General features: G+C 46.2%; 1 protein-coding gene across 30 annotated transcripts in view; it reads left to right on the top strand.

Annotated features, from left to right (window-relative positions):
* Positions 1–23594, top strand: part of DOCK9 (dedicator of cytokinesis 9) — a 288344-nt gene extending 264750 nt beyond the window's left edge. For 13 of the 30 annotated variants that reach the window (XM_021065826.1, XM_021065818.1, XM_021065836.1 and 10 more), the window contains 10 exons: positions 3932–4054; positions 5162–5275; positions 5484–5489; positions 5946–5981; positions 6819–6965; positions 10547–10757; positions 16495–16685; positions 19809–19909; positions 20035–20173; positions 22330–23594. In XM_021065826.1, coding sequence (XP_020921485.1) covers positions 3932–4054; positions 5162–5275; positions 5484–5489; positions 5946–5981; positions 6819–6965; positions 10547–10757; positions 16495–16685; positions 19809–19909; positions 20035–20173; positions 22330–22452 — 1191 coding nt within the window. In that variant the 3' untranslated portion in view covers positions 22453–23594. Of the gene's footprint in view, positions 1–3931; positions 4055–5161; positions 5276–5483; positions 5490–5945; positions 5982–6818; positions 6966–10546; positions 10758–16494; positions 16686–19808; positions 19910–20034; positions 20174–20955; positions 21097–21299; positions 21308–22329 lie in introns of those variants that run through there. The other 17 variants (XR_002336733.1, XM_021065834.1, XM_021065840.1 and 14 more) reach the window with 4 other exon arrangements.

The raw sequence follows: 25822 nt of genomic DNA, 5'->3' as shown, positions 1-25822 counted from the left end.
GATTCTCCATGGAAAAGACTTTAGACAAAACTAAAAGAAAATGAAGAGAGGCTTTGCATCTTCATAATACAGATGCACGAGGAAAAGATATGGTGTTAGAATTTTTACTGATTTTTTTTTTCTTTGTCTAGAGCTGTTATGATAATTAGCACCTGTATCTGGCTTTAGTGTTTGCATTTACTGCACTACAATAAAAGTAAGAACCAATCAGTACACCTCTTTGTAAGCACTGGCACAGAGTTCAGTCACATAGATGGCAGTTTTATGATTTGTGTGTGTTGTAAATATGACATAGGAGTTAAATGTCTTGCTTTAAAGATTGGTTTATTTAAGTCGGATAGTATTTTCTGGTAAATTGATTCACAACGGCTTTTAAAACGTTTGTTTTCTTTGGACCTATAAATCGCAGACATTAGGACTATAATGAAACATTAGGCTGGGAATGAAAAACACAGGTTCCGCCCTTCATTTACAGTGTCATGGAGGATTCAAACATGTTAAAAGGCAACTATAAAAGCCTTCAAAGGTGTATATATTAGCAAATTTAATCTAGAAATATGTAAATAAGAGGGAGCATGTCGTGAAAAGTGGGGTTCAACTCTGGAAAACCAATCAATATAATTCACCACATTAATAAAATAAATAAGGACAAACATGATCATCTCAACAGATGCAGAAAAACCACTGGGAAAAAAATCAGTATCCATTCAAGACTTAAAAAAACAAAAACAGGAGTTCCCGTTGTGGCACAGCAGTAACAAACCCAACTAATATCCATGAGGATGCAGGTTCGATCCCTGGCCTCAATTAGTGGGTTAAGTATCCAGTGTTGCCGTGAGCTGTGGTGTGGGTCATAGATGCTGCTCGGATTCCACATTGCTGTGGCTGTGGTGTAAGCTAGCAGCTGCAGTTCCGATTCAATCCTGAGCCTGGGAACTTCCATATGCCTCAGGGGCAGCTCTGAAAGACCCCCCCCCAAAAAAAAAACCCAACTAAACAAACAACAACAACAACAAAAACCTTCTAGTAATAAAAAGGAATTTCTTCAATCTGAAAAAGATTATCTACCAAAAAACCCTACAGCTAACATCATACTTCATGGTGAAAGACTGAATGCTTTCCCCCTAAAACTGAGAACAAGATAAGACTATCTGCTTCTACCACCGCTGTTCAACATTGTGCTAGAGGTTCTAGCCAGTGCAATAAGGTAAGAAAAAGAAGTAAAACTGTATATTGACATCAGATACATTTGTCTTTTTGACAGAGGTTACTTGAAAGAATTTACCAAAGAAGTTACTAGAACTGAGTTTAGCAAGACCACAGGATTCAAGATCAGTATGCAAAAATCAGTCAACCTTCTTCATATTTAGAGATTATTATACCATAGTTTCACAATATTGTTAATGATTATTTGTGTAATTCCTACAAACACATGTGCTGGAAATCTTTAAATCTTGTTCAGACAAAGCCTCTTCCTCCAAAATAAATCATCAGAATTAAAACAACAGTGCAATTTATAATGGCATCAAAAACCTTGAAAAATTGCATATAAGTCTGTATAGATTTGTATGCTAAAAACTACAAAACACTGATGAAAGACTCAAGACCTAAATAAATGGAGTGGGAGACTCAGTACCATTAAGCCATCACTTCTCCCTAACTTGATTTATACATTCAAAGCAAGCCCAGTCTAACCCCCAACTGGAATTTTGGTAGAAATTGACAAACAGATTCTAACATTAATATGGAGAAGCAAAGGAACTAGACTAGCAAAAATAATTTTGAAAAAGTTGGAAGAGCCGTGCTATCTGATTTCAAGAGAAGGCGGTGGGACTGTTTGCTCTTCTTCTCCCAGGGGACACTTGGTAGTGTCTGAAAAGGTGTTTGTTTGTTTGTTTTAATCATGATTTTTATTTTTTCCATTATCGCTGGTTTGCAGTGTCCGAAAAGATTTTTTAATATCACAATTTGGAAAGCGGAGGGAGGGAAGTGCTACTGCTGCTGGCATCTAGTGGGCAAAGGCCACGCATGCTGCTAAACATTCTGTAAATGCATAGCACAGCCCAGAAAAAAAGTTATCTGGCCCAAAATATAGCTCATGTCCCTGTGGAGAAACCCTTGTGATAAAGCTACAGTAGTGATCAAGAGAGTGTGGTGTTTGGCACAAAGATAGACATGTCAATGGAGAGAAGCAAGAAATAGACTTACACACATATGGTCAGTTGATTTTCTGACAAAAATTCAAAGGCACTTCAAGGGGGAAAGGACTGTTTTTCATCAAATGCTTTTGGAACAACTGGACATTCGTATGGGAAAAAAAAGTTGATCCATGCTTAACAACCATATTCAAAAATAACTCAGTAGATCGTAGACTTAAATGCAAAATGTAAAACTATGAAACTTCTGAGAAAAGAAAACATAGGTGACAGTCTTTGTGCACCTGGCTTAAAGATTTCTTAACATAATATTTAAAGCACAATCCAGAAAATATAAACTCAATAGATGGAGCTTTATCAAAATTAAGAAACTTCTACTCTTCAAAGGCATTGTTTGTTAAGAAAATCCGGAGACAAGCTACAGATTGGGGGAAAATCACAAATCACATGTCTGGTAAAGGACTTAACTCTCAGAAGCCAAAAATAAGAAAATAAACAACCCTGTAGAAGAATAGTCAGGAAAAGATTTGCAAAGCAGCTATGCTCACAACTATACCATCAACACTTGCAAGTCAGGAAAAGATTTGAACAGACACTTCACCAAAGCTCTGGAGATGACAAATAAGCACATGGAAATTTACTCAACATCATTAATGAAACTCCACTCCAGTAGGCTTAAACAACAAAGGCTGAATCAATTGGCTCCCATTAGGAAATTCCGCAGAGAAATTCACAGAACCCAATCTGCATATTTCACAAAGTTATAAAAGCTACAGTTACTTTGGGATGGAGGAGGGGCTCTCTCTGTTTAAGGCAGACGGGCCCTGGCTGGCCATGGGATGGATGCCAGCCCCAGTCAAGCCACCCGCTGCCTCCCTATGTCCAGTCTACTGAGAGCGCTTCTGCCCCAGCATTGCAGCAGGGATGCTAAAATTCACCTGTTTAGTCAGTTTAGGTCACATGTCCACCCATGATGAAGCAGTGACTGGCCCGGAGATAGACTTGTGCTATTTGGATTAAACCTCAGCCACCTGCCCCAGCCCTTGAGTTATAGGTAACGTTAGCGTCTTCCAAAGTGCAAGGGCTTGAATGGAGGTGAGGTGACTACCCAAACTTCAGTAGGTAGAAACTTCTAGAGGAAGGGGGAACGGATGTTGGTGAGGCAGGCACTACCATACACTGTCACCAAAGTGCTCCAAGATGTTTAAATTGGTTTGAAGTCCTGCTTAGTCTCCATCTCTCAGCATTGTCATTGTTCCTCGGAAAGGAAAAAAAGATCATTCTAAATTATATTTAGAAAAAGAGAACTAAACAAAATTGCGTCCGTGTGAAACTATTAATTTCACTTTTTTTCTAAGTAGATAACTGTTACAGTCATACAATGTAGCCCTTCATTTCTGTTTGTAGACATGCTTGAAAAATAGCTTGTTAAAAAAAAGAAGTCTTTGCTGTGGAGCAACAGGACCTGCAGCATCTCTGCAGTGCCAGGACACAGGTTCGGTCCCCACCCCAGCACAATGTAAGGGATCCAGTGGTGCCACAACTGCAGCAGTGGGAACTCCATATGCCAGGAGGCGGCCAAAAAAGAAAGAAAGGAAAAGAACATAGTGATGGTTGTTATATGTTTGGAAGTTAGTGTTTACAGATATTACATATTTTGGAACTTTCCTCCTAGTCTCAACCGGTCATGCGTTCTGCAAGGAATGCAATGTCAAGTTCGCTCTAACACTCTTTCTTGGCTGGGATATAACACGTCTTTCTGCTTCTTTGATCAGGACGTGCTCATGGAGCTCCTGGAACAGTGTGCAGACGGGCTCTGGAAGGCCGAGCGCTATGAGCTGATCGCCGACATCTACAAGCTCATCATCCCCATCTACGAGAAGCGGAGGGATTTTGAGGTACCTGGGTGGTTTGTTTTTTCCTGTGTGAGAGGGCAGTGGAGGGCCCCACACCGCAGACATTGTGACACGCACAGAGTGCAGGCAGGCCACTTGATGAGCAGGTGGTCTCTGACCCTCCACGTGACACGGACGTCGCCACCTTCAGGGCCCCACCTCTCCCCAGACCCCGCATCTCCACCGACGGCGCGGGAGTTCCGGCCCTCCACTCTGGAAAGGTTGCCCAGACCTGAGTTTTACAGTCACCAGGAGCCTTTCTCCTCACAACTCTTCCCTGCTCCACCGGCGCGGGGAAGGCGTGTTCGTTGGTTGAGTCCTTCCGGGGAAGGCTGTCCGCTCTCTTACTCAGGAAGGGAGTAGCTGAAGCAAAGGCAGAAACGTCATCAGGGGGCCTGACTATCTCCCACATTTCATGTGCGCTTGAAAACAGAATTTGCTCACTGCGCTGGGAATCTGTGCAGGACGGCCCTGCGGGTACCGTGGACAACTGATCACTGCCTGCAGCTGCCGGCCCACACCACAGCCCCGGCCACGTCAGATCCGAGCCACGTCCGTGAGCTACACCACAGCTCGTGGCCACGCCAGATCCTTTGCCCCAGTGAGCAAGGCCAGGGATTGAACCCCCATCCTCATGGACACTAGTCGAGTTCTTACCCCAGTGAGCCATAACGGGAACTCCTCAGAATGCATTCTTGGTTTTGTTTGTTTGAGGGTTTCTTTGTCTTTTTAGGGGTGTACTTGTGGCATATGGAGGTTCCCAGACTAGGGTTCCAGTCGGAGCTGTAGCCACCGGCCTACGCCACAGCCATAGCAATGCCAGGTCTGAGCCGTGTCTGCGACTTACACCACATCTCACGGCGACGCCGGATCCTTAACCCACTGAGCAAGGCCAGGGGTCAAACCCACATCCTCATGGTTCCTAGTTGGATTCGTTTCCACTGCGCCATGACGGGAACGCCTCTTGGTTGTTGTTGTTGTGTTTTGTTTTGTTTTGTTTTTAATTCAAGTCCAAGGAATTTTCACCTCTGTGATCTCATCCTGTTGTTATTTTTAAATCGATTCTCCAAGTTGCAAGTGGGAAGAAATGGGGTCTATTCTGCTTTCCAGAGGCTGGCCCACCTGTACGACACGCTGCATCGAGCCTACAGCAAAGTGACTGAGGTCATGCACTCGGGCCGCAGGCTCCTGGGCACGTACTTCCGAGTGGCCTTCTTCGGTCAGGTGAGCTGCCCCTCTGTTCTCTAGGCCACCCCACGTCCTTTCTGGGGGGTTTTCTTGTTTAAACTCTATAAAGTTGTATTTCGTAGACTTTCTCATTTCTAAAAATGATAATTTGATGAATTTGTCATGTTTAGTATGATTCTTCCTCGTAGTAAACTTTCTGCTTTTTTTTTCTTTCTTCCTTTCTTTTCTTTATTACTTTCTTAAGGCAGCGGTAAGTTCTCCTCCTAAAAGACACTCTAGCGGCATCTTTGGTACTTCAGTGTGGTTTGCAAGTTTCCTTTTCAAGTCTGTATGTATATCTGTCCAGTCATTACAAACTCCAAAAGAAATTAACGTTTTATTCCATCTACAGACATAAATCACCTGTTCCCTTACGCATCTATACTGCATGTTTTAAACCAAAATTAAGGCTCTCTGGTTTCCTTTGTCCCTGTGCTTCTCTATCTTTTATACTATAATATGTCTGCAAGTAGATTTGCCATTATAATATTTCAAAAACCCTGTAGGAAAGGGTTCATTTAAATGTAACTGCAAGTTTAACCTCCAAGTCTCTAACATGATTAAATAGTATAAATTAGAATCCATTTATTTAGGGCGTGTGGTTTTCTATGAGCGTTATATAACCTTCAATTTATGCTGTTATTTATTGTCTTTTATAACTTTATAGCAATACCAGTTTACAGACAGTGAAACAGATGTGGAGGTAATTACAGTAAATGCTTAAAAAGCAAGTAATGTAGTGAAATGACTGCATCTAAACTCCTAGTTTGATGTGGGTGTTTTTGGTTTCATGTTAGCCTGCATTTTTTTTTTTATATATATATACTGTGTTTTTGTACCATTTTTTCTCTTTTATTTTGAATGAGAAATGTTTTTTTTTTAATTTATTTCAAACATTAACCTCAATCTGGGAATTTTACATTTTCAACCTTTTTCACTTCCCATGCAATTCTGAGCCTTGTTGTATTCAGACATGATTGATGCTGGAACAGCTGTGGCTGGTGCTAGTGGAAATATTTTCTGATATTATGCTACAGCCCTTTAATAGTTCCCTCATCAGTAAAGCAGAATGGGATATACACCAACTTCACATAATTTTGACTAAACCTCCTCCAGACTGGAGTGCTTCCATTTGTGCCATAAAATCCCACATGAATGGAAGAGGCCAGGAGAAGGGGGTGGGGTGTTTCTGAGCCAGCAGATAGCGTCTTGGTCAGTTCTGCTCCTTGGGAATGTGAAACAGGCTTGAATCCCATCATTGAACCTCACCGAGAGAACACAGCCTTGAATCCTCGATCTTTCATTTCCCTCAATGCTTGAGGCCAGCATTCTTGGATGTGTTTGCAATTTCATGTTTTTCCTTCGTCTTTGCACCCAGACCTTTGCACATGATCATGTTCCTTCCTATTGGAAAACCTCATTTTATTTTAGAAGCATTCCCCTGCTTTTTTTTTTAAACCCCTGTAACGAAAGAATCCTTCCTGGGTGTGAGCCTTGGGCTGCTATTTGGGGATGGCTCTCATTGTGCTTTATGTCGCAGGGATTCTTTGAAGATGAAGATGGAAAGGAGTATATTTACAAGGAACCCAAACTCACGCCTCTGTCAGAAATTTCTCAGAGACTCCTTAAACTTTACTCGGATAAATTTGGTTCTGAAAATGTCAAAATGATACAGGATTCTGGCAAGGTATGACCATGCTCGGAAACGTTTCACATAATACTGATTTTTAATGTATGTTGATGAGGTATTGTAGATTTATGAATGTGTATAGAAAAAGGAACTCCGGAAAACGTTAAGAATGGTTGGCCTTGAATAGCAAGGTATTTTTTTCTCAATACCTTTCAGTGCTTTCCAGATGTCCTTCATTAAGCAGACCGTTATTTCATAATTTTAAAAAGATATTCTTTTACAAAATAACTAAAAGGATAGATTGTTTTTAGTCCAGCTATTTAGAAATGGTGAGAGTGGGGGCCAAGTTTCTGTTTGTCACTGCACCTTTTCTGGCACTTCAGTGGGTATATTACCTGATATTTTGATTGGCTGGTGTCTGGACAGATGGACAGGCAGACAGACAGGCCAAGGAAGGAACCACTAAGCTGGCATGTCTGTCTGTATTAATGAGCTCTAATTAGGAAGGCTGGCCTCTGCTGCATTGCTCTCAGGAAGCCCTTTCTTAACCCAGCATTTTCCCGGTCCTCATAGACTCTGGGCCTCTCGCTCTGGTTTCTACCCCACCCCTGTCCTGGTCACCCTAATCCTTGTGCTGGCTCTCTGCAGATGGCAGTCCAGCCAGGTTGCTGTAACACATTCCACAGACTGGGGAGCTTATAAACCACAGATACTTAACTCTCACAGTTCTGCAGGCTGGGAGGTCCAGGGTCAAGGTGCCAGCAGATTCGGTGTCTGGAACGGCTCTTACTGGTTCGTGGACTGCTGTCTCATTGCTGTGTCTTCACAGGGAGAGGGGACTGAGGAAGCCCTGGGGGTCTCTTTTATAAGGGCGCTAATCCCATTCATGGGGGCACTACCCTCGTGAGCTAATCACCTCCTACCCCCTGATGCCATCCCCGTGGAGGTTAAGAGTGTACAGGAGAATCTGGGGGACACGGACATGCTGTCTGTAACAGCAGGCGTCTGGGGGTTCTCTGACTCCCTTGTCGTTGCCCTTCTTCTGGGGATCGGATTCGAACTTTCCGTTGTGCCAGGTCAGGTGGCACATCTCCCCGCACCTGCCTCCCAGAAATTCATCATACTCGCCCACCGCCTTCTCCCATCCTCTTTCCTTGGTTCTTGTGGTTAACTCTCTACTGTCATTTTTATAGAGTTGCACCGAGGAGAAGGGACAGACAGACATTGTTTGCCCATTTTTAGCCAGAAACCTCAGTACAGCCTACTTCCTTTCTAGACCAAATCTCTCAAGTCCAACTTGCTTTTTTTCTCTGAGACCAGAACCTTTGGGTCAGATTGTGGCTTTAACCCTACAGCCTTCTCTCAAGGTTCTCTTGCCCCTGTTCATCTCGCCCTTTTAATATGTGGTCCTCAAAGCAGCAGCTGGAACACCTACCAGACCTTCTTCTCTTCCCCAAACACCAGCCCTGCATTCATTCTGCTGATGCACACATACAACTTGGAAAAAGAAAACCAGGCCGATACCGCTGGAAATAGGCAAGAACGTTCGTTTCCACTGCCTTTAAGTTGTTTCTGCTAAAGAAACTTAAGTTAGTAAGTTCGAATGCAGTTATAGTGATGGGCCAGATGGCCAGTTTTTTTTTCTTTTCTTTCTTTTTTTTTTTTTTTTTTTTTTTTTTTGTCTTTTTGCCATTTCTTGGGCCACTTCCCGAGGCATATGAAGGTTCCCAGGCTAGGGGTCTAATCAGAGCTATAGCCGCTGGCCTACACCAGAGCCACAGCAATGCAGGATCCGAGCTGCGTCTTCGACCTACACCACAGCTCACGGCAGCGCTGGATCCTTAACCCACTGAGCAAGGCCAGGGATTGAACCCACAACCCCATGGTTCCTAGTCGGATTCGTTAACCACTGAGTCACGACAGGAACTCCCAGATGGCCTTTTCTAAAAGAAAGAGAAAGAACTCATGCCTGTGTATTTTCTGAACTTGCAGCGTTCACTTTCCCCTCTGGCTTTCATTTTCCGTCACACACGTCTCTGTTAGAAGCTGGCACGAGCCAACCCCTCTTGGCCGCAGCTGTGGGCCTGCCCTCACTCCAGGAGAATCTGCACATTCTCTACACAGGCATTTCTCTCACCCATTGCGTTGCTCTAGAAGCTTAAAAACAATATGTGCACAATGGATTTGTGTCCCTAATAAAATAGACTTCTTTTTTTTTTATTTATGGAAAATGCCTGTGTTTGATTTTTCTACCATGACACAGAAGTCAACACCACAAGTTCTAGCATTATAGTTTCCAAAGCATTCACATGCTGAGTTAATAAGGAACTAAACTTATGATCAGAGTAGTCTTAGTCTGTTCCTGTATTAAATTAATTCATCTACATCATTTCATATCTAATCTAATCTGTCTACAGATTAATTATGATTTGGGGACCTAAGTTTTTTGGTTTTTGTTTTTTGTTTTTTGTCTTTTTGCCTTTTCTTGAGCTGCTCCCGCAGCATATGGAGGTTCCCAGGCTAGGAGTCGAATTGGAGATGTAGCCACTGGCCTACACCAGAGTCACAGCAACGTGGGATCCAAGCCTCGTCTGCAACCTACACCACAGCTCATGGCAGCGCCGGATCCTTAACCCACTGAGCAAGGCCAGGGATCGAACTCATGGTTCCTAGTCGGATTTGTTAACCACTGTGCCACAACAGGAACTCCTTGAGAACATTTTTCTCTCCAGCCAGATATGTTAAAAAAATTCATTTTTTTATGTATAATCAGAGAAATTCAGATGTGGAGTCATTTGGCAAGAAAACTAGCATGACGTCTTCAAAAAAGTCAATGTCATTTAAAAAAATTGTCTAAATTAAAGAAGACTAAGGAGATGTAACTAAATGTAAAATGTGATCTTGATTAGATTCTGCTTCAAACTTAAATAGCTATAAATGACATTCTGGGACATTTGAGAAATTTTAATCCAAACTGGGTGCATTGGGTGCTGTTAGGAAATCGGTGTTGATGGGGTTAGATATGATTATGTATTGTGGTTATGGGGGTAATGTCCCCAGGGTCAGGCGATGCTAGCTCAAGTGTCCTTGTGGGAACCACTTACTTTGAAATGCTTCTGCTACGAAAAGTGTGCCTGTGCGTGTGTGTACACGGCCACATACAAACACATACAGCAAAGTGTTAGCAATCGTTCTAAGTGGTGGGTGTTGGGGTGTTTGTTGTAGTATTTTTTTTCCCAACTTTTCTGAAATTTCCCAAGACTTTTACAAAAACAAAGTAGAAAACTACAGCTTAGGCCTGCTTTATTTATTTATTTATTTATTTTTGTCTTTTTGCTATTTTTTGGGGCCGCTTCTGCGGCATATGGAGGTTCCCAGGCTAGGGGTCTAATCGGAGCTGTAGCCGCTGGCCTATGCCAGAGCCACAGCAACGCGGGATCCCAGCCGCGTCTGCAACCTACACCACAGCTCACGGCAACGCCGGATCGTTAACCCACTGAGCAAGGGCAGGGACCGAACCCGCAACCTCATGGTTCCTAGTCGGATGCGTTAACCACTGCGCCACGACGGGAACTCCTAGGCCTGCTTTAGAGTCCTTCAAACAGTGCCAATCTTCCCCTTCCTTTATTCTTTTAAAGGTCAACCCTAAGGATCTGGATTCCAAGTACGCGTATATCCAGGTGACGCATGTGGTCCCGTTCTTTGATGAAAAAGAACTGCAAGAAAGAAAAACGGAGTTCGAAAGGTCTCACAACATTCGCCGCTTCATGTTTGAGATGCCCTTCACCCAGACGGGGAAGAGGCAGGGGGGCGTGGAGGAGCAGTGCAAACGGCGCACCATCCTGACAGGTAAGGCCGCCCCGCTCCTTTCCCAAAGAGTCACGCCCAGGCCTCAGCCCGGACACCAAGATAGAGAGCTCTCCAAAAGCTCCTAGCATTGGAAGTGCCCCTCAGGCTTAGTTACCTTGACTCACGTATCCATTTCTGTTTAACATGAGTCGAATGCTTGCCTTTGAATTCTGACGATGTTTTTGTATTTACCTGTTAGTGTTTTCTTCCTCTACCAGACCAGAAGTTCATATTCAATATCAGGTCACTTACCCTTTTTAGAATCTGGTGAGGGAGTTCCCTGGTGGTCTCATGGTTAGGATTCAGTGTTTTCAGTGCGGCAGCCCAGGTTCAATCCCTGGTCTGGGAAATGAGATCCTACATCAAGCTGCTATACACTGCAGCAAAAAAAAAAAAAAAAAAAAAAAAAAAATCTGGTGAAAACAGTGGGTTCTTATCTCCTCTGCATCTGCCTCATGGGAAGAGACCCCTTATGCATGTCTGTGGCGTAGGTCCCAGCATGAGCCTGCTCAGAGATTTCAGGCAGAGTGAACAAATGGGACATGAGGCTAGATAGATCCCTCCCATCTGTCTCAGAGTGGCCGGCCGGTCTCACCTGGCACACCCCCAGGACCAGGAAGACTTCAATAGACATTTCTCCAAAGAAGACATATGGATGGCCAGTAGGCACATGAAAAGATGCTCAACCTCACTGATTATTAGAGAAAATGCAAATCAAAACTACAGTGAGGTGCCTCCTCACACTGGTCAGAGTGGCATCATTAACAAGCTTACAAGTAACAAATGCTGGCGAGGATGTAGAGGAAAGAGCGCCCTCCGTCACTGTTGGTGGGCGTGTGCATTGGTGCAGCCACTATGCAAAATGGTTTGGGGGTTCCTCAGAAAACTAAATGTAGAACTACCATATGACCCAGCAGTCCCACTCCTGGGCATATTTCCAGACAAAACTATAGTTCAAAAAGATACGTGCTCCTCTGTGTTCACTGCAGCACTATTCATAATAAATCTCTTTTTTGACTTAAACAGAAAATCGGTAGGGAAGCTGCTGATGTGTCTGTGTCCACTACTGAGGCACAGTTTTCAAAGAATGGCCGGGTAAGCCGAACCAGGAGGGCGCCCCTGCTTGTCCAAAAGTCGGTGCTCTCAGGTGCTCCTCCTGGTCGGGACCAGGGCACATCAGGATACTAAGTGAAGGCTGGGAGGACGGTGCGGGGCAGGTGGGGCTCCACCCGCACCACTGGGTCGTGCACTTCACGGGTGAATTGTGGGGTGTGCCGCTTAAGTCTCAGTAAAGCTGTTACCAAAGAAAGAATGCGGATCATCGTGACATAGCTCAGAACAGCACTGCACGCCATCCTTCACCCTTCCTGTGGGGGACCAACACAAAAATTAAAATTCAGGGAGTTCCCGTCGTGGCGCAGTGGTTAACGAATCCGACTAGGAACCATGAGGTTGCGGGTTCGGTCCCTGCCCTTGCTCAGTGGGTTAACGATCCGGCGTTGCCGTGAGCTGTGGTGTAGGTTGCAGATGCGGCTCGGATCCCGCGTTGCTGTGGCTCTGGCGTAGGCCGGTGGCTACAGCTCCGATTCAACCCCTAGCCTGGGAACCTCTATATGCCGCGGGAGCGGCCCAAGAAATAGCAACAACAACAACAACAACAAAAAAGACAAAAGACAAAAAAAAAAAAAAAAAATTAAAATTCAAAGAAATCCCCAAAACCCTATGTTCCTTAAGGAGTCTCTGCTCCTGCTCTGAGACTAATAAGGTACCATGTAAAGCACAAACAATATTGTCCTGGAACATGGCAGCCCCTCCCTATATGTAAGTGAATTGATTTTCTCATGGACACAGTAGCAAATTGGCTTTTTTTTTTTTTTTTTTTTTTTTTTTTCCGCTTTTTCAGGGCTGCACCCATGGCACATGGAGGTTCCCAGGCTAGGGGTCGAATCAGAGCTGTCGCTGCCGGCCTACACCACAGCCGCAGCAACACAAGATCTGAGCCACATCTGCCACCTACACCACAGCTCACGGCAACGCCAGATTCTTAACCCGCTGAGGAAGGCCAGGGATCGAACCTTCATCCTCATGGATGCTAGTCGGATTCGTTAGCCACCGAGCCACGAGGAGAACTCCAGTCGCAAACTCTTATTAAGCAAAATAACTACATTTCTAGATGGAGTCACTTGAGAATTACCAGCTTATCAAGAATTACCAGCTTACTGTCTTTATCTCTGCAGCTGTGCTGACCTCAAATCAGTGCTTATCAAAGGTGGTCCCTGGTCTGCAGCATCAGCATCACCCAGGAACTTGTTAGAAATGCAAATTCTCGGGCTCTGCCCAGAATGCCTGAGTCAGGGTGCTGGGGGTGGGGCCCAGCTCGTGTTTCACCAAGCCTTCCAGGTGATTCTGAGGCCGCTCACATCGAAGAACTGCTGACTTAAATGAACCCAGCTCACTGTGATTCAAGGTCGGGATTTTCGATCATGACACTCTGCTCAGCTTGCATGCTGATTCATGGTTACCATGGGGTGTTCTCCGTGGCCAGTTTCCCATTTTGTCACATAAATATTTTAGATTAGATAACAGATGAGAGCAGAGCTCTGTAGCTGCCAGAGCAGCGGGGACAAAGAGCAACCCCAGCAGAGAGAATCAGAGAGGACAAAGAGTAACCCCAGCAGAGAGAGTCAGAGGAGACGTGCGGGCTGTCGGCTCGGGAAGTAACCACGTTTGACGATGTGGGCAGTGCAGAGCCTGGGCCCGGGCAGCCTCGGTCGCATCCTGGCTGTGTGGCCTTGGGCAGGCAGATCCTCAACCTCTCTGCACCGTAGTGAGTTATGCTCTCCCTCTCGGGTCAGAGAATTTTGTCAGGTATGCCCACGAGGGGGAAGAATGTTCTTCATTTCACTGCATCTTGCCCACCATTCAGCTCCTCGCCTTTTGAGGTGGATGATGAGCGAAAGGAGATTATATAATACAGCAAAACACCCCAAAGGGGAGCAGTTTTTGCCCCAAAAGATCTCAAAATTTCAAAAGGGTAAATTACAGGGTAGCATAAAGATTTAGAGACCGGGTTCTAAAAATGCTGGTGGGAGCCTATAAACTGTATCAACCTTCAGCTAAAGGTACACAGACCGGAATATTCTGAAGACTTTGAACTTGAGAGTTTTCCCTTGTGTTGTTAATCCCTTAGGTTCTTCTTCCATTGCACCGCTTCAGAGCTGACGTCTGTCCTTCCAAGGTGTAGGGGAGCCCCCACCCTCTCTCACCCTCCCTGCCCTCTGAACCCAGAAAGACTCACGTTCCTAGAGATTTCAGTCAGTCAGCTGCAATTGTAGGATCATTTGAAAAACCTAATAATTACCCCCAGCCCCCCTTGGTGGAAGGTTCTGAGCCTTGCTCCCAATGTGATTGATCACCTTCTGTTCCTTCCTGCCACAGCGGGAACTCCAGTAATACATTCTTCTTCTCTCTCTCTCCTTTTTTTTAAATTTTTTATTTTTTTTTTTAATTTTTTATTTTTTATTTTTTTAGAGCAGCACCTGCGGCTTCTGGAAGTTCCCAGGCTAGGGATCGAATTGGAGCTGTAGCTGCCAGCCTGTGCCACAGCCACAGCAACGCAGGATCCGAGCCGTGTCTGACCTACACCACAGCTCATGGCAATGCCAGATCCTTAACCCACTGAGCGAGGCCAGGGATCGAACCTGCATCCTCATGGATACTAGTTGGGTTCGTAACCTACTGAGCTGCAATGGGAACTCCTTCAGTAATACATTCTTTAATTCAGCAAAATTTATTGAGCACAGGCGGGCAGTGTTCCAACTTGGCTTGGCAACACAACCAAGCTCTCTGACTTTTGCAGCTCAGGATCTAGCAGGAGGAGACAGATGCTCAACAGCGAATAGAGTGAGTGAATGTATCTGTGTTGAAAGAAAAGCAGAAAGGGGTTGGGAATGTGGGGTCCAGCAGGGGAGGGTTGCAGTTTAAATGGTGTGGCCAGGATAGGCTTCATTGAGGAGGTGATGTTTGAGTTCAGACTTGAAAGAGGTGAGGGGGTGGGGCCATATGCAAATGCCTGGAGGGAGAAGGAACTGTCAGGGCAGAGGCCAGGGTCCCCGTGCCTAGCACATTCTGGAGCCACATGAGCCCCAATGAAAGGAGAGGTGAGGCCAGAGAGGAAGGCGGGGTGGGGGAGCCCCACGTCAGTGCACCTGCGAGCTCCTGCTCGGACCCTGAGTATCTTCACACCCCTCCGTTGCTTCTCTTAGTCTCCAGTTATCCTCACAAGAAGCCGTGACTCAGGGCTTTTCTTCTGAAGGGGGACTCAGCATAATGGGGACACCTCGCAAACATCCACTCTCTGAAATAATGGTCCTCAAACCCTGTGATGACACAAGTCACGCGGGCTCTGACGTGGCTGCTAGCCTCGTGACACCTCTGTCCTGACCGATGAGAAGGTGATGGCTCCTCTGTGTGCAGCTCAGCGGTCTGTCACACCCGGGGACACCGTGGTCAGAGGGCCGCGCCCCGTCTCCCTGGCTGGTAAACGGCAATGCCTAGTGCTTGTCACCATCAAGAAGCCTTCTGTCCAAGAGGACTTTCCATTCCCAGTGTTGCTGCTTAAAAACCGTGCGTCCGCAAGGAACGCAAAAGGCACAGTAGACACCAGCCCTTGGCCTCTGATTGATAAACCATTTAGTGACTGGAATAGGCCCAAGTGTGTGACGGACAGCGGTGTGTCCCATTGAGGTCTTTTCCCGCCTTGTCTAGACTCCGCGTGCCCACGGGAACTCTGTGTGCCGCGGGGAGCTGGCCTTGCTCATTTTGTCATCAGTCCTTCTTGAGTAAAACTTCTCCAGCCACTTGCTAAATAAATAGTGTAGAGTCCAGACATAACACTCCCTTCTTTCTTTTGCTTATTAAAAAATAAACTTTTTAGCACATTTCTGTCTCTTCATAAGTACATATTAAAAGTGTTATAGATATTTGTATATACCATATAAGCAATACGGTAGAAATGTGAAATAGAACTAAATTAGAACCAGCTGTTTTTCTGTTCTTTTTTAAACTATTTGGTATTGATGATGTTCAGGTGTCTTATTATAAGAAATGAAAACAGTATGAGTGGTACCTTTTTTTTGGTTAAAAAAAGTGTGAGAAAAAGTAAATATTATTATTTATGTTTTTGAATATTTTAGTTTTAAAATATCTTTTATTATGTAGCTCATAAACAGTTTGTGAATTTCTGGTTCATAATATATTTTGCTTGGAAATATACTCGTTATTTTTCACTGATTTCTATGGTTTATGCAAATTTATGGATGTGGGTCCAGGATATTTCTATGGGATGCTTTTCTGGACATAATCTGTTATATCTCAAAGCTGTTTATTTAGTTTTTTTATATTTGCAAAGCTCTCTCATACCCGCTAGCCATTCAGCTCTCACAGCTTCCAAGGGAGGCGGGACACTTAGGGATGAGAGAATTGAGCAGGGAACCATCAAGCAATTTCTTCAAAGACCAACTTATCATGTTAAATGAGAACAAAGACCTCACTCTTGACTTGATGTTAAACTCAAACAATGGCAAGAGAGAGTACTCTGGTTCCACGAAACACTGGCGTGTGACCAGGCAGGCTTTGGGTCCCTTACCCATAAGATGCGAGTAAGGACCACTCCTACACCGATACTAGCGAAGCAAGTGCAAGCTGTGCAGTAATTCCGGGCCATGTTCCTCCACAGCGATCCACTGCTTCCCTTACGTGAAGAAGCGGATCCCCGTCATGTACCAGCACCACACGGACCTGAACCCCATCGAGGTGGCCATTGATGAGATGAGCAAGAAGGTGGCCGAGCTCCGGCAGCTGTGCGCCTCGGCCGAGGTGGACATGATCAAGCTGCAGCTCAAGCTCCAGGGCAGCGTGAGCGTCCAGGTGAGCCAGACCAGGCCCAGCAAGCCACAGGGCGACGGGGGACAGCTCCTTGGACCCGGAGACGTTTCAGCTCGTTGACACTAGCAAGTCAGGTGTAGGTCCCTGGGTTTGCCAGGTGATGGCCAGCAACTCCTACCCGTGTGTGCAGTTTCTCCTGATATCAGAGGACTTGCAGGTGGGGCTGGCCTTCGAGCCCAGCCCCACCTGCAAGAGTGTGCCCCTCCCCAAGCTGGCTGCCAGGGGCAGGAGAGGCTCTCCATACAGCCTGGTTTTGCAGAGTGAGGAATTCTGGGTGCCTAATTGGAAGCATCAAGACTCTTAAATCTAATGAAGTAGGTTTTCATAGAAAATTGTTGTTTTCTGGTTTCTATGAAAATTATAAATGTAAAAGTATCTTTGTTTCTTTCTTTCTTTCTTGTGTGTGTGTATGTGTGTTTAGGGCTACACCCGCGACATATGGAGGTTCCCAGCCTGGGGTCCAGTCGGAGCAATAGCTGCCGGCCTACCCACAGCCACAGCAGCACCAGATCCAGGCCATGTCTGTGACCTACACCACAGCTCATGGCAATGCCAAATCTTTAACCCACTGAGCGAGGCCAGGAATCGAACCCGCATCCTCATGGACACTAGTCGGTTCACTACCACCGAGCCACAGTGGGAACTCCCCATTTTCTTAATCATATCTTTTGTTGAATGAAAAATTCTTCCTTTTAACCGATCCCACCTAATCAATTTTTCCTTTACTAGTAGCCTTTTTTGGGTCCTCTTTAAGATATCTGTTGCAGAAATGTTCTCCTGGGTTTTCCTTCTTCGTTTGGATTGCTGTAGAGGTCTGCAGTCCGTCTGCATTGATTTCGTCCATGGTACATGTACAGAGGTCAAGGCCTTTTTTCCCTACGGCTACTCAAGTAATAGGTACCATTTGCAGACGAGGTCGTCCTGGATCTCGGTGCCGATTCTGCCAACACGTTCAGTTTGTGAAAATTCACCAAGCTATACACTTGGGATGCACACACCTTTACGTTTGTACAGTACACCTCAGGGATGGGCGTGTTTTTAAAGGTATTTTACCTGTACGGTTTCCTGAGAAGTCAGTAAATGTTACAGCACTCCCTCTACTGACTGGTGTGCTGCTTGCTTTATTGGTATTTTTAAATGTGTATAAATAATTCTAGCACCTGCTTTACGTGTGTATGTATATCCAGTGCTTTTCTCTACGAGAAGGATGTGTTTATGAAGGTTATGTGTGGTTTCTTATACAGTGGTTTCATTTTCTCAAGTCAGTTTTTGTTGACTTTTTATCAGATCCATACTGGGCTGTTACCTAACATTTTTCGCAGGGTCTTTCACCACACCTCTTCCCTCATGGCCCAAAACACTTATGTGCCAACATATGTTATCAAGTGAACATGATAAATAGTCCAGCAACATGAGCGATTACATAACAGGCCAGAGGCCACAGTTTTCTGCAGCTAAAAACAAAACCACTCAGTAACGTGACCTGGCCCGGGAACACTCAGCTCCATCTAAAGGCCAGCAGAGGGGTGTGTGTGCCAGTAGAGGGTGGGGCTGGACCGGGTCGAGCTTCCTAAAGGGCAAAATGTGCCCTGCCCTTTGATGGTGACCTTCAAGGGTTATAACCGCCCGATTATCTTTAAAGAGCAAAGGATTCCAGGATGAAATGAGGAGCCTAAGTTTACACATGTGCAGCCTCCAGGCTAACAACAGAGGTGGAGTCAGGGGAAAGGAACTTTATCCTTTTTTGTGTATATTTCTTCAATTCTTCCACCAAGAGCCTCGCTGGGGTGGCTGGTGTAGAGGACAGAGCCAGCAGGGTGGCTTTGTGTCTCTGCATTCCATTCCCAGATCTTGTTATGCTGGACCTTATGAAGTCGCATCAGCCCCCCATTGCATCTTCTTGCAACTGAAGGAATATGTCATTTTGGATCATTGTTCCTTTGGGTCATCTTGAGGTTATTAACCAAGCTCCCCACACAGGTCCAGGGATCATATCCGGTCATCACAGAGGGTGGGCTGGTTGGCCCTGTCTCAGGGGGCTCACCTCTAACCTCTGTGCCCCCGGCTCTGCACCTCTGCCATGGACCCTCCCAGCTCAGTTCCCCTGCCGTTATTGGTGCAAGACCTGCACACCGTGGGCTGGGACCGCAGCCTGGCCCCTTTGCCAATGGTGACAGTGGGAGCAACAGCGAGTCAGACAGCCCTCCCCTCACTTAGTTTCCAAGCCCACGAGACCTCCCAGGAAAAATCATGCAGTAAAGTCACGGTCAGGACCTTTCCCACGATGCCTCAGGTGCCTGCAGCCTTCCCCTTCCTGGCCAGTGTGCCTGCCCTTCTTCCTCCCTGCTTTCCCGTGTTTCCTGACTTACGCAACCTCAGAGAACTCCTCTCAGCTCACTGAGAGAGAGGCTGGGTTCTGGTTCACAGATCCTGTTGCCAAATGCCCTGGATCTTTGGCCTTCCCGTCCCCCTGAGATGGCTGGTTCATCCGAGGCCAGGAAATCAGCTTGCCCGCGGCTCGCTCTCAGTTCCAGGAGGTGAAGAGTTGGCTTTTAAAACTGGCGTATGGGCTTTATTTTTCAATTTTCACTGAGCTCACCACACTGACCCCTTAGTCAGTAGTGCTGTAGCACAAACACCAGGTGGAAGGCTTGGGCTCTGCTCTCAGGTGTTTTGCTCATTGGCTGTTTCGACCTTGAACAGGTCCTTCAGTTTTCCAAGCTTTGGTTCTTCCTTCATAAAATGCACCCTCATCACAGGTGCCCTGAGGATGGCTGAGGTGATAAAATCAAATGGCTTATGGCAACATGAGCTTTATTCATGGTTTCCCCTTTGGTTTGGGGGGGATTTTTTGGCCATACCCACGGCATACGGAAGTTCCCAGGAAGGATCGAATCCAAGCCACAGCGGCAGCGCCTCTGGGTCCGTAACCTGCAGCGCCACAGCCGGAACTCCTCCTCGTTTCCTCCTTGGGGTCCTGAGCTCCTGGAGCACCAGAGTCATGACAAACTCCATCAGGCAGCGTTTTTAGCGAAACTGAAACTAAATCAAGGATTATAGGTGTTTTCCTCATTACATAATTTAAAATCTCTGTTCTTTCCGCAGGTCAACGCGGGTCCTCTAGCGTATGCCCGAGCTTTCTTAGATGACACAAACACGAAAAGATACCCTGACAATAAAGTGAAGCTGCTGAAGGAGGTTTTCAGGTAAGGCGTGCTGGAAACGTCTCTTTCTCTCCACTACTGGTCACCGCTGTGCTGTTCAGGAGAGATCCCACCAGGGCCCATCCTTTGTGCTCATGCCTCGGTTGCTCTCTCCTGCGCCATTTCAGGCAGTTTGTGGAAGCTTGCGGTCAAGCCTTAGCGGTAAATGAGCGGCTGATCAAAGAGGACCAGTTAGAGTATCAGGAAGAAATGAAGGCCAACTACCGGGAAATGGCCAGAGAGCTTTCGGAGATCATGCATGAGCAGGTAAGTGCCACACCGGAGCCCTGCTCATTTTGGGGGCCCACACATGACTTGGGGTCTCCAGTGCTTCCACTGATGGCCTAAACCCTCTGACATCCTCCCAGAGTTTTGCTCTCCGAAGCAAATGTAGCTACAGTGCTGCCGTGACCTAATAACCCCGGGGATGTGGGGCCAGCCAGCGACCTGCCTCCCTGTCATTGTCCAGCGTGACCGGAGGACAGCAGCACCCACTGCCCCTCTGTCGCTCAGTCCACCTCAGAGACAATCCTAAGAGAAATACCATCCGGTACCTGGAAGTTTCTTTCTTCACCTAGTCCTTTGAAAGAACAGGGTTTAAGGAATTATCTGCTGCATTGAATGTCTTTGCCATTTAGAAAGTAGGGTTGTTCAGAGTTCCCATTGTGGCTCAGAGGTAACAAACCCGACTAGTGTCCATGAGAACACAGGTTCAGTCCCCGGCCTTGCTCAGTGGGTTAAGGATCCAGCGTTGCTATGAGCTGCGGTAGGTCGAGGATGCGGCTCGGATCTGGTGTTGCCGTGGCTGTGGTGTAGGCCGGTGGCTACACCCCCAACTCAACCCCTAGCCTGGGAACGTCCATGTGCTGCAGGTGTGGCCCTAAAAATAAATAAATTTTTTAAAAGTAGGCTTGTTCAGTTTTTGACTAGTTACAGCTGACCTGGGTGCCCCAGTGGGTTGGTCAAGGCAACGTCTGTGTTTGTCGCTGGGGGCAGCTTTCCCCATTACACCGCTGCTGCCATCTTCCTGTATGAATTCCTTTCCATAGGATTCGTCTGTGGGCTCAGCGGTCATCAGAAGTGACAGCTGCCCGGGGAACTGAGTGAATGTCAGAGAGCAGCTTCCACGTCATTGCTTGTTGAGGGGTCTGTTCTCCACCAGCCACGGTGACTTGTTCCAAGTCAGAATGTAGCCTTTATGGGCAGTGTCGGGGACTACGTCTGTCTGTTCCTTGCACTGGGGTCGTTCAGTCTTGCAAAACAGAAGCCAGGACTGTTTGTGTCGGTTCGTGCACCGTGCGATGATTTAATTAGGAAGGTTCTGTTATAGAAAATTAACTTAAATGTCTAAGCTTTAACTTGCTTTTTTTCTCCTCCATGCTGACACATTCAGATGGGATGGTAATGTCATTTTTCATTTTACTTACTTCTCTGGATCTTGATACCTGGCTCACATAAAGTTATTATGAGGTCGAGCGCCCGCAGTCACTGCCATAGCGACAGTGTGTGTGCAAAAGAGAGCAGCCCTCTTCTGGGCATTTCGAAAAGTAGGAACAAAGAGAAATGACTGAAAAAGTGATTGTGTGCACAGCTGAGCAGGCTGGGAGGGTCTCCGGGGAACAAGGTTTTGGCGAAGGCTCAAGGGCTCTTCCACTGGGCCTCCAGGTGGGACGGAGACCTCGCTCAGTGGATGCCAGCATCTGGCACTAGAAAAGATGAAAGTGGGCAAACCTTATGGACTGAAAATACTAAACTCCCCGATTGTATGAACGCAGTGCCAGGCTGTGCTCTCAGCTGCACCTTGAACTTTCCATCCTTTCAACAACTATGAAGATCAAACTCCTTTGAGCCCTTCATCAGAAAGGGTCATGCTCTGGGTTATTCCCGGGGAGCCTGGGAGTGTGCACGTTCTTCTCCGTGGCCACCGGGCAGTAGGTCAAGTCTCGCACTTAGAATTCTCGCCCGTGATGCTGAGGGTGAAGGAGACGCGTTCAGGGTCAGAGAGGCAGCCACTGTCTCTCTCCCAGGATGGAAATCCCTAAGACCCCGAGAAAAGGAGCTGATAGAGGACACGGATGCCCCCGGTCCATTAAAGAAGGACCTTTCCAAGGGGCACGGCCAGGTCGTGTCCCCTCCAAGTATGCGTAGGGCAGGCTTCCAGGGGCCTGACCATCTGGTGAGTCGAGAAGGCCCTTGACCTCACTAAAGGAAACAAAACACCACGATCTCGACTTTTTCCTTAAAGTCCTGATCTGAGAAAGGTCACGCGTGAGATGAGCTAGCACGCGCCCCCCGCAAACCGCCCCAGCCAAGCTGTCTGAGGGCACCGTCTCGCACAGGGGCAGTGGCCACCGGATGATCAGTTGTGAGACGTGGCGTTTGGGGCCTTGCCCTTGGGTAACGTTGTGTTTCTGTGCCTCGAGATCTGCCCCCTGGAGGAGAAGACGAGCGTCCTGCCGAATTCCCTGCACATCTTCAACGCCATCAGCGGGACGCCAACCAGCACGATGGTCCACGGCATGACCAGCTCGTCCTCCGTGGTGTGACTGCGCCTCGTGGGCCGCGTTGTGGGGACTTGCTTTGTCATTTGCAAACTCAGGATGATTTCTAAAGCTAATCACTGGGCACGTGCAAGACACGGGGGAGACCGAGCACAAGGAGAAGCTGAGGGAGATAGAGAGCTGTGTTATTTCGTAGAAGATTTTCTAGAGGACTCAGAAGAGGGTACACGTATTTTTTTAAATCTCGGCAATAGTCAACATTTTCATGATGTCTTTTAACAGAGGTGTGTGATGGACACGCTCCAGCTGGAGTTGAATTTTATTCTTCCTTACAGAGTAGTATTAAAATAAAATGGCCTGCAGAAAACAAGGGTTCTGGAATGTACGTAGCACTGACATTGAGGCCAGGGGGAACTAATCTTTCGCCTCTAGGCTAAGCTGGAAAATCTTGAAAATATTTTTTTCCTGTGGCACATTCAGGTTGAATACAAGAACTTATTTTTGTGACTCGTTTTTGATGACCCAAGGGAACTGACCATTGTCATTTTTGTACCAGTGAACCAGGACGTTTAGTGCTTTTATACTCATTTACCTGCGTTGAAAACCTATGAAAGCTTAAGTAACTACGTGAGCTTAAAATTAGTCAAGCAGTTTAGAACCAAAGGCCCGCATTACTAAACACGACTCTGCTAAGCATTTGAAGCAGTGCAGGATATCGTTGTGTACATAGCATTTGTTGATACCGTCTTGGCATCGTGTACAGACACGTCCCCACATTTCTACGTTTTTACTACTCACATCAGCTTCTGCATAAAGGTCGTGACAGATTTGTGCTGTTCTTAGTACATGCGATACCCTTGACGTTCCTGTTTTACTCTTGTACATAAAAACGTGCAATATGGAGATGTATACAGTCTTTGCTATGTTAGGTTGAGAAACGGTTTTAACATTTTCATCCTTTTGCCAAAATGGTGGAGTGTGTCTCTGGTAAAGTCATAAATGTGGTGAATAGTGGTGTAATTTAAAGCTTTCACCATGTTCTATTTTCTTTTCAGACATTAATTTAGTAATTTTATATTGGGGAAAATAAAGGTTTTTAATTTTATTTAACTAGAATCTCTGCCCTGCTGTAATTAAACATCCTGTACCACGGCTGTATTAAAAGTAACGTTGCTGACTTTCTGGCAGTGCGTGTTGGGTATTTATTGTTGGACAGTCCTGAGAGGGGCAGGAAAGTGAACTACTGGGGGTGAAATAACGGGCTCTGTGCAATTTGCTTTAAAATACTTGAGGGAAAGAAAGCGGGTAGGCAGATGAAACCAGATGGGCAAATGTTGGTGACGGTTGAAGCTGATGTTTGGCACGTGGGGAGTCATTACACCTGGGTCCTTGCCTTTGTGTAGGTTTCCATGGCGCAGATTTCGGAAGGCAGGTCTAGGGGCCACATCTGCTAGAAGACTTGGATGCTTTGTTGCTCTGTAGTCTGGCCCTGAATCCTGCTGGGTGTTCCCAAGTACGCGTAGACGAGTTCACAGCGCTGTCTTTTCCTCCCCACCTGTCTCAAGTCTCCTTCTTTACTGTTGCCCTGGTGGCTTTTGAGGTGACTGGGTGGTCATTTATCCCAGCAGTGCATCAGTGACCACGTGTGCACCGCCCCCCTACCCATGCCCACATCATCCCAAACACCGAGCCTGAGGCAGGTGACGGCTCAGACGGACCCCATGGCCAGGCAGGTGAGTCACTCGGCCCCAGGTGGTTCCAGTGATGGGAGAAAGAGGAGTCTTTCCATAAGAGATAAAATAGCCAGTTTTCCTACTTGAAGGGTTTCGAAAGATGTCTTTTTTCATAACCACTTGAGGAAGGAAAGCATGATGCCGCCTACGACCTGAGCACCCGGTTGCCGAGGATCTCCTGGCCTCTCTGGAACGTCTCTCTCCGTGGGTGAGGCTGTGTTTTATGGGTGGGGACGAGATCATGAAGAAGGGACGTGAAGTCTTAGGGCAGCTCGCCAGTCTGCAGCCCATTCATTGTGGATGCAGGCTTAGGGCTTAAGAAATTTCTCTAGGTTTGCCGCGGGCCTCTGACATCCCAGCCCCAGGTGATAAACCTCACCTCTGACGTCAGCAGGACTGCATCTGAGAGTCTGTCTCCTTTGTTGCCGAGCTGAATTTCCTAGTCATAAATGCCTCATCTAGAACCTTAAAATGCCAGCCACCCTGCGGTGGGATACGTATGTCTAGAAAGAGCTCATTTGCTATCGTGTGATTAAACTTGGAAAGTAACTTGTGCAGATTTCGTGTTAGATAAAATTCAGCTGGGAAGGTAATGAATCCTCATTCGTTACAACAGTAGAGAAAGTTGAAGACAGCTGCGATTGACCTGCGCTGCACACATTCCCGTCAGTGAAAACCTCATTGAACTGATGTATAAAATTTTAATTTTGGTATGAAGTTACACATTAAAGCAGCAATTGATCGAGGAAAATTGTGGTTTTTCAACCTTAGGAAATCATTGTTTTTCGGTAAGTTTTTAAATGTTTTCCATAGATCTTATTTGTTTATTGAGGTAAAATATACATAACATGAAATTTACCTTTTTCGCCATTTTTTAGTGTTTAGTTCAGTGACATTAAGTACATTCTTATTGTTGTACAACTGTCACCACCATTTACCCACAGAAATTTTTCATAGTCCCAAGCAGAAACTCTATACCCATTCAACAAAATCACCCTGTTCCCTCTTAGGGAAAGTTGCTATTGAAGTACATTTGGAATGAAAACCCTTCTTAGTCCCTTTTCAGGGATAGTTACCACCTGGGAGCTAAGTCACTGCAGGTTGTGCGTGTACATAAAGCCAGACCCTTGCACGGAGACAACTATGAGAGCAGGGATGCAAAGCTAGAAGGTAACTTATGTGAAACCATTGGCATTTACATAACAATGTGACAGATCACTCACTACAGAAACTCCATTCCAAAAAAAATTGATTCCCATCAACAGGGGATTAGCGAGTACTATGTAGCTATAAAAAGGAATTTATGGGAGTCCCCGTCATGGCTCAGTGGTTAATGAATCTGACTAGGAACCATGAGGTGGCGGGTTCGATCCCTGACCTAGATCAGTGGGTTAAGGATCTGGTGTTGCTGTGAGCTGTGGTGTAGGTCACAGATGTGGCTCGGATCTGGCATTGCTATGGCTCTGGTGTAGGCCGGCAGCTGTAGCTCCAATTAGACCCCTAGCCTAGGAACCTCCATGTGCCATGGGTGTGGCCCTAGAAAAGACAAAAAGAGAGCAAAAAATAAAAATAAAATGGAATTTATGTCTGTGTTTCCTGCTATGGAGAGATCTTTAAGAAGATACCCCAAGTAGACAACACAAGATAGAGGCCAGTGTGACTGGTGCTACCCATTACTGGAG

This window comes from Sus scrofa, chromosome 11, assembly GCF_000003025.6.
Source record: "Sus scrofa isolate TJ Tabasco breed Duroc chromosome 11, Sscrofa11.1, whole genome shotgun sequence".
NCBI classification, from domain to species: domain Eukaryota; kingdom Metazoa; phylum Chordata; class Mammalia; order Artiodactyla; family Suidae; genus Sus; species Sus scrofa.
Note: the sequence above shows the minus strand (reverse complement) of the source record. Positions and strands in the feature narration are given on the sequence as shown.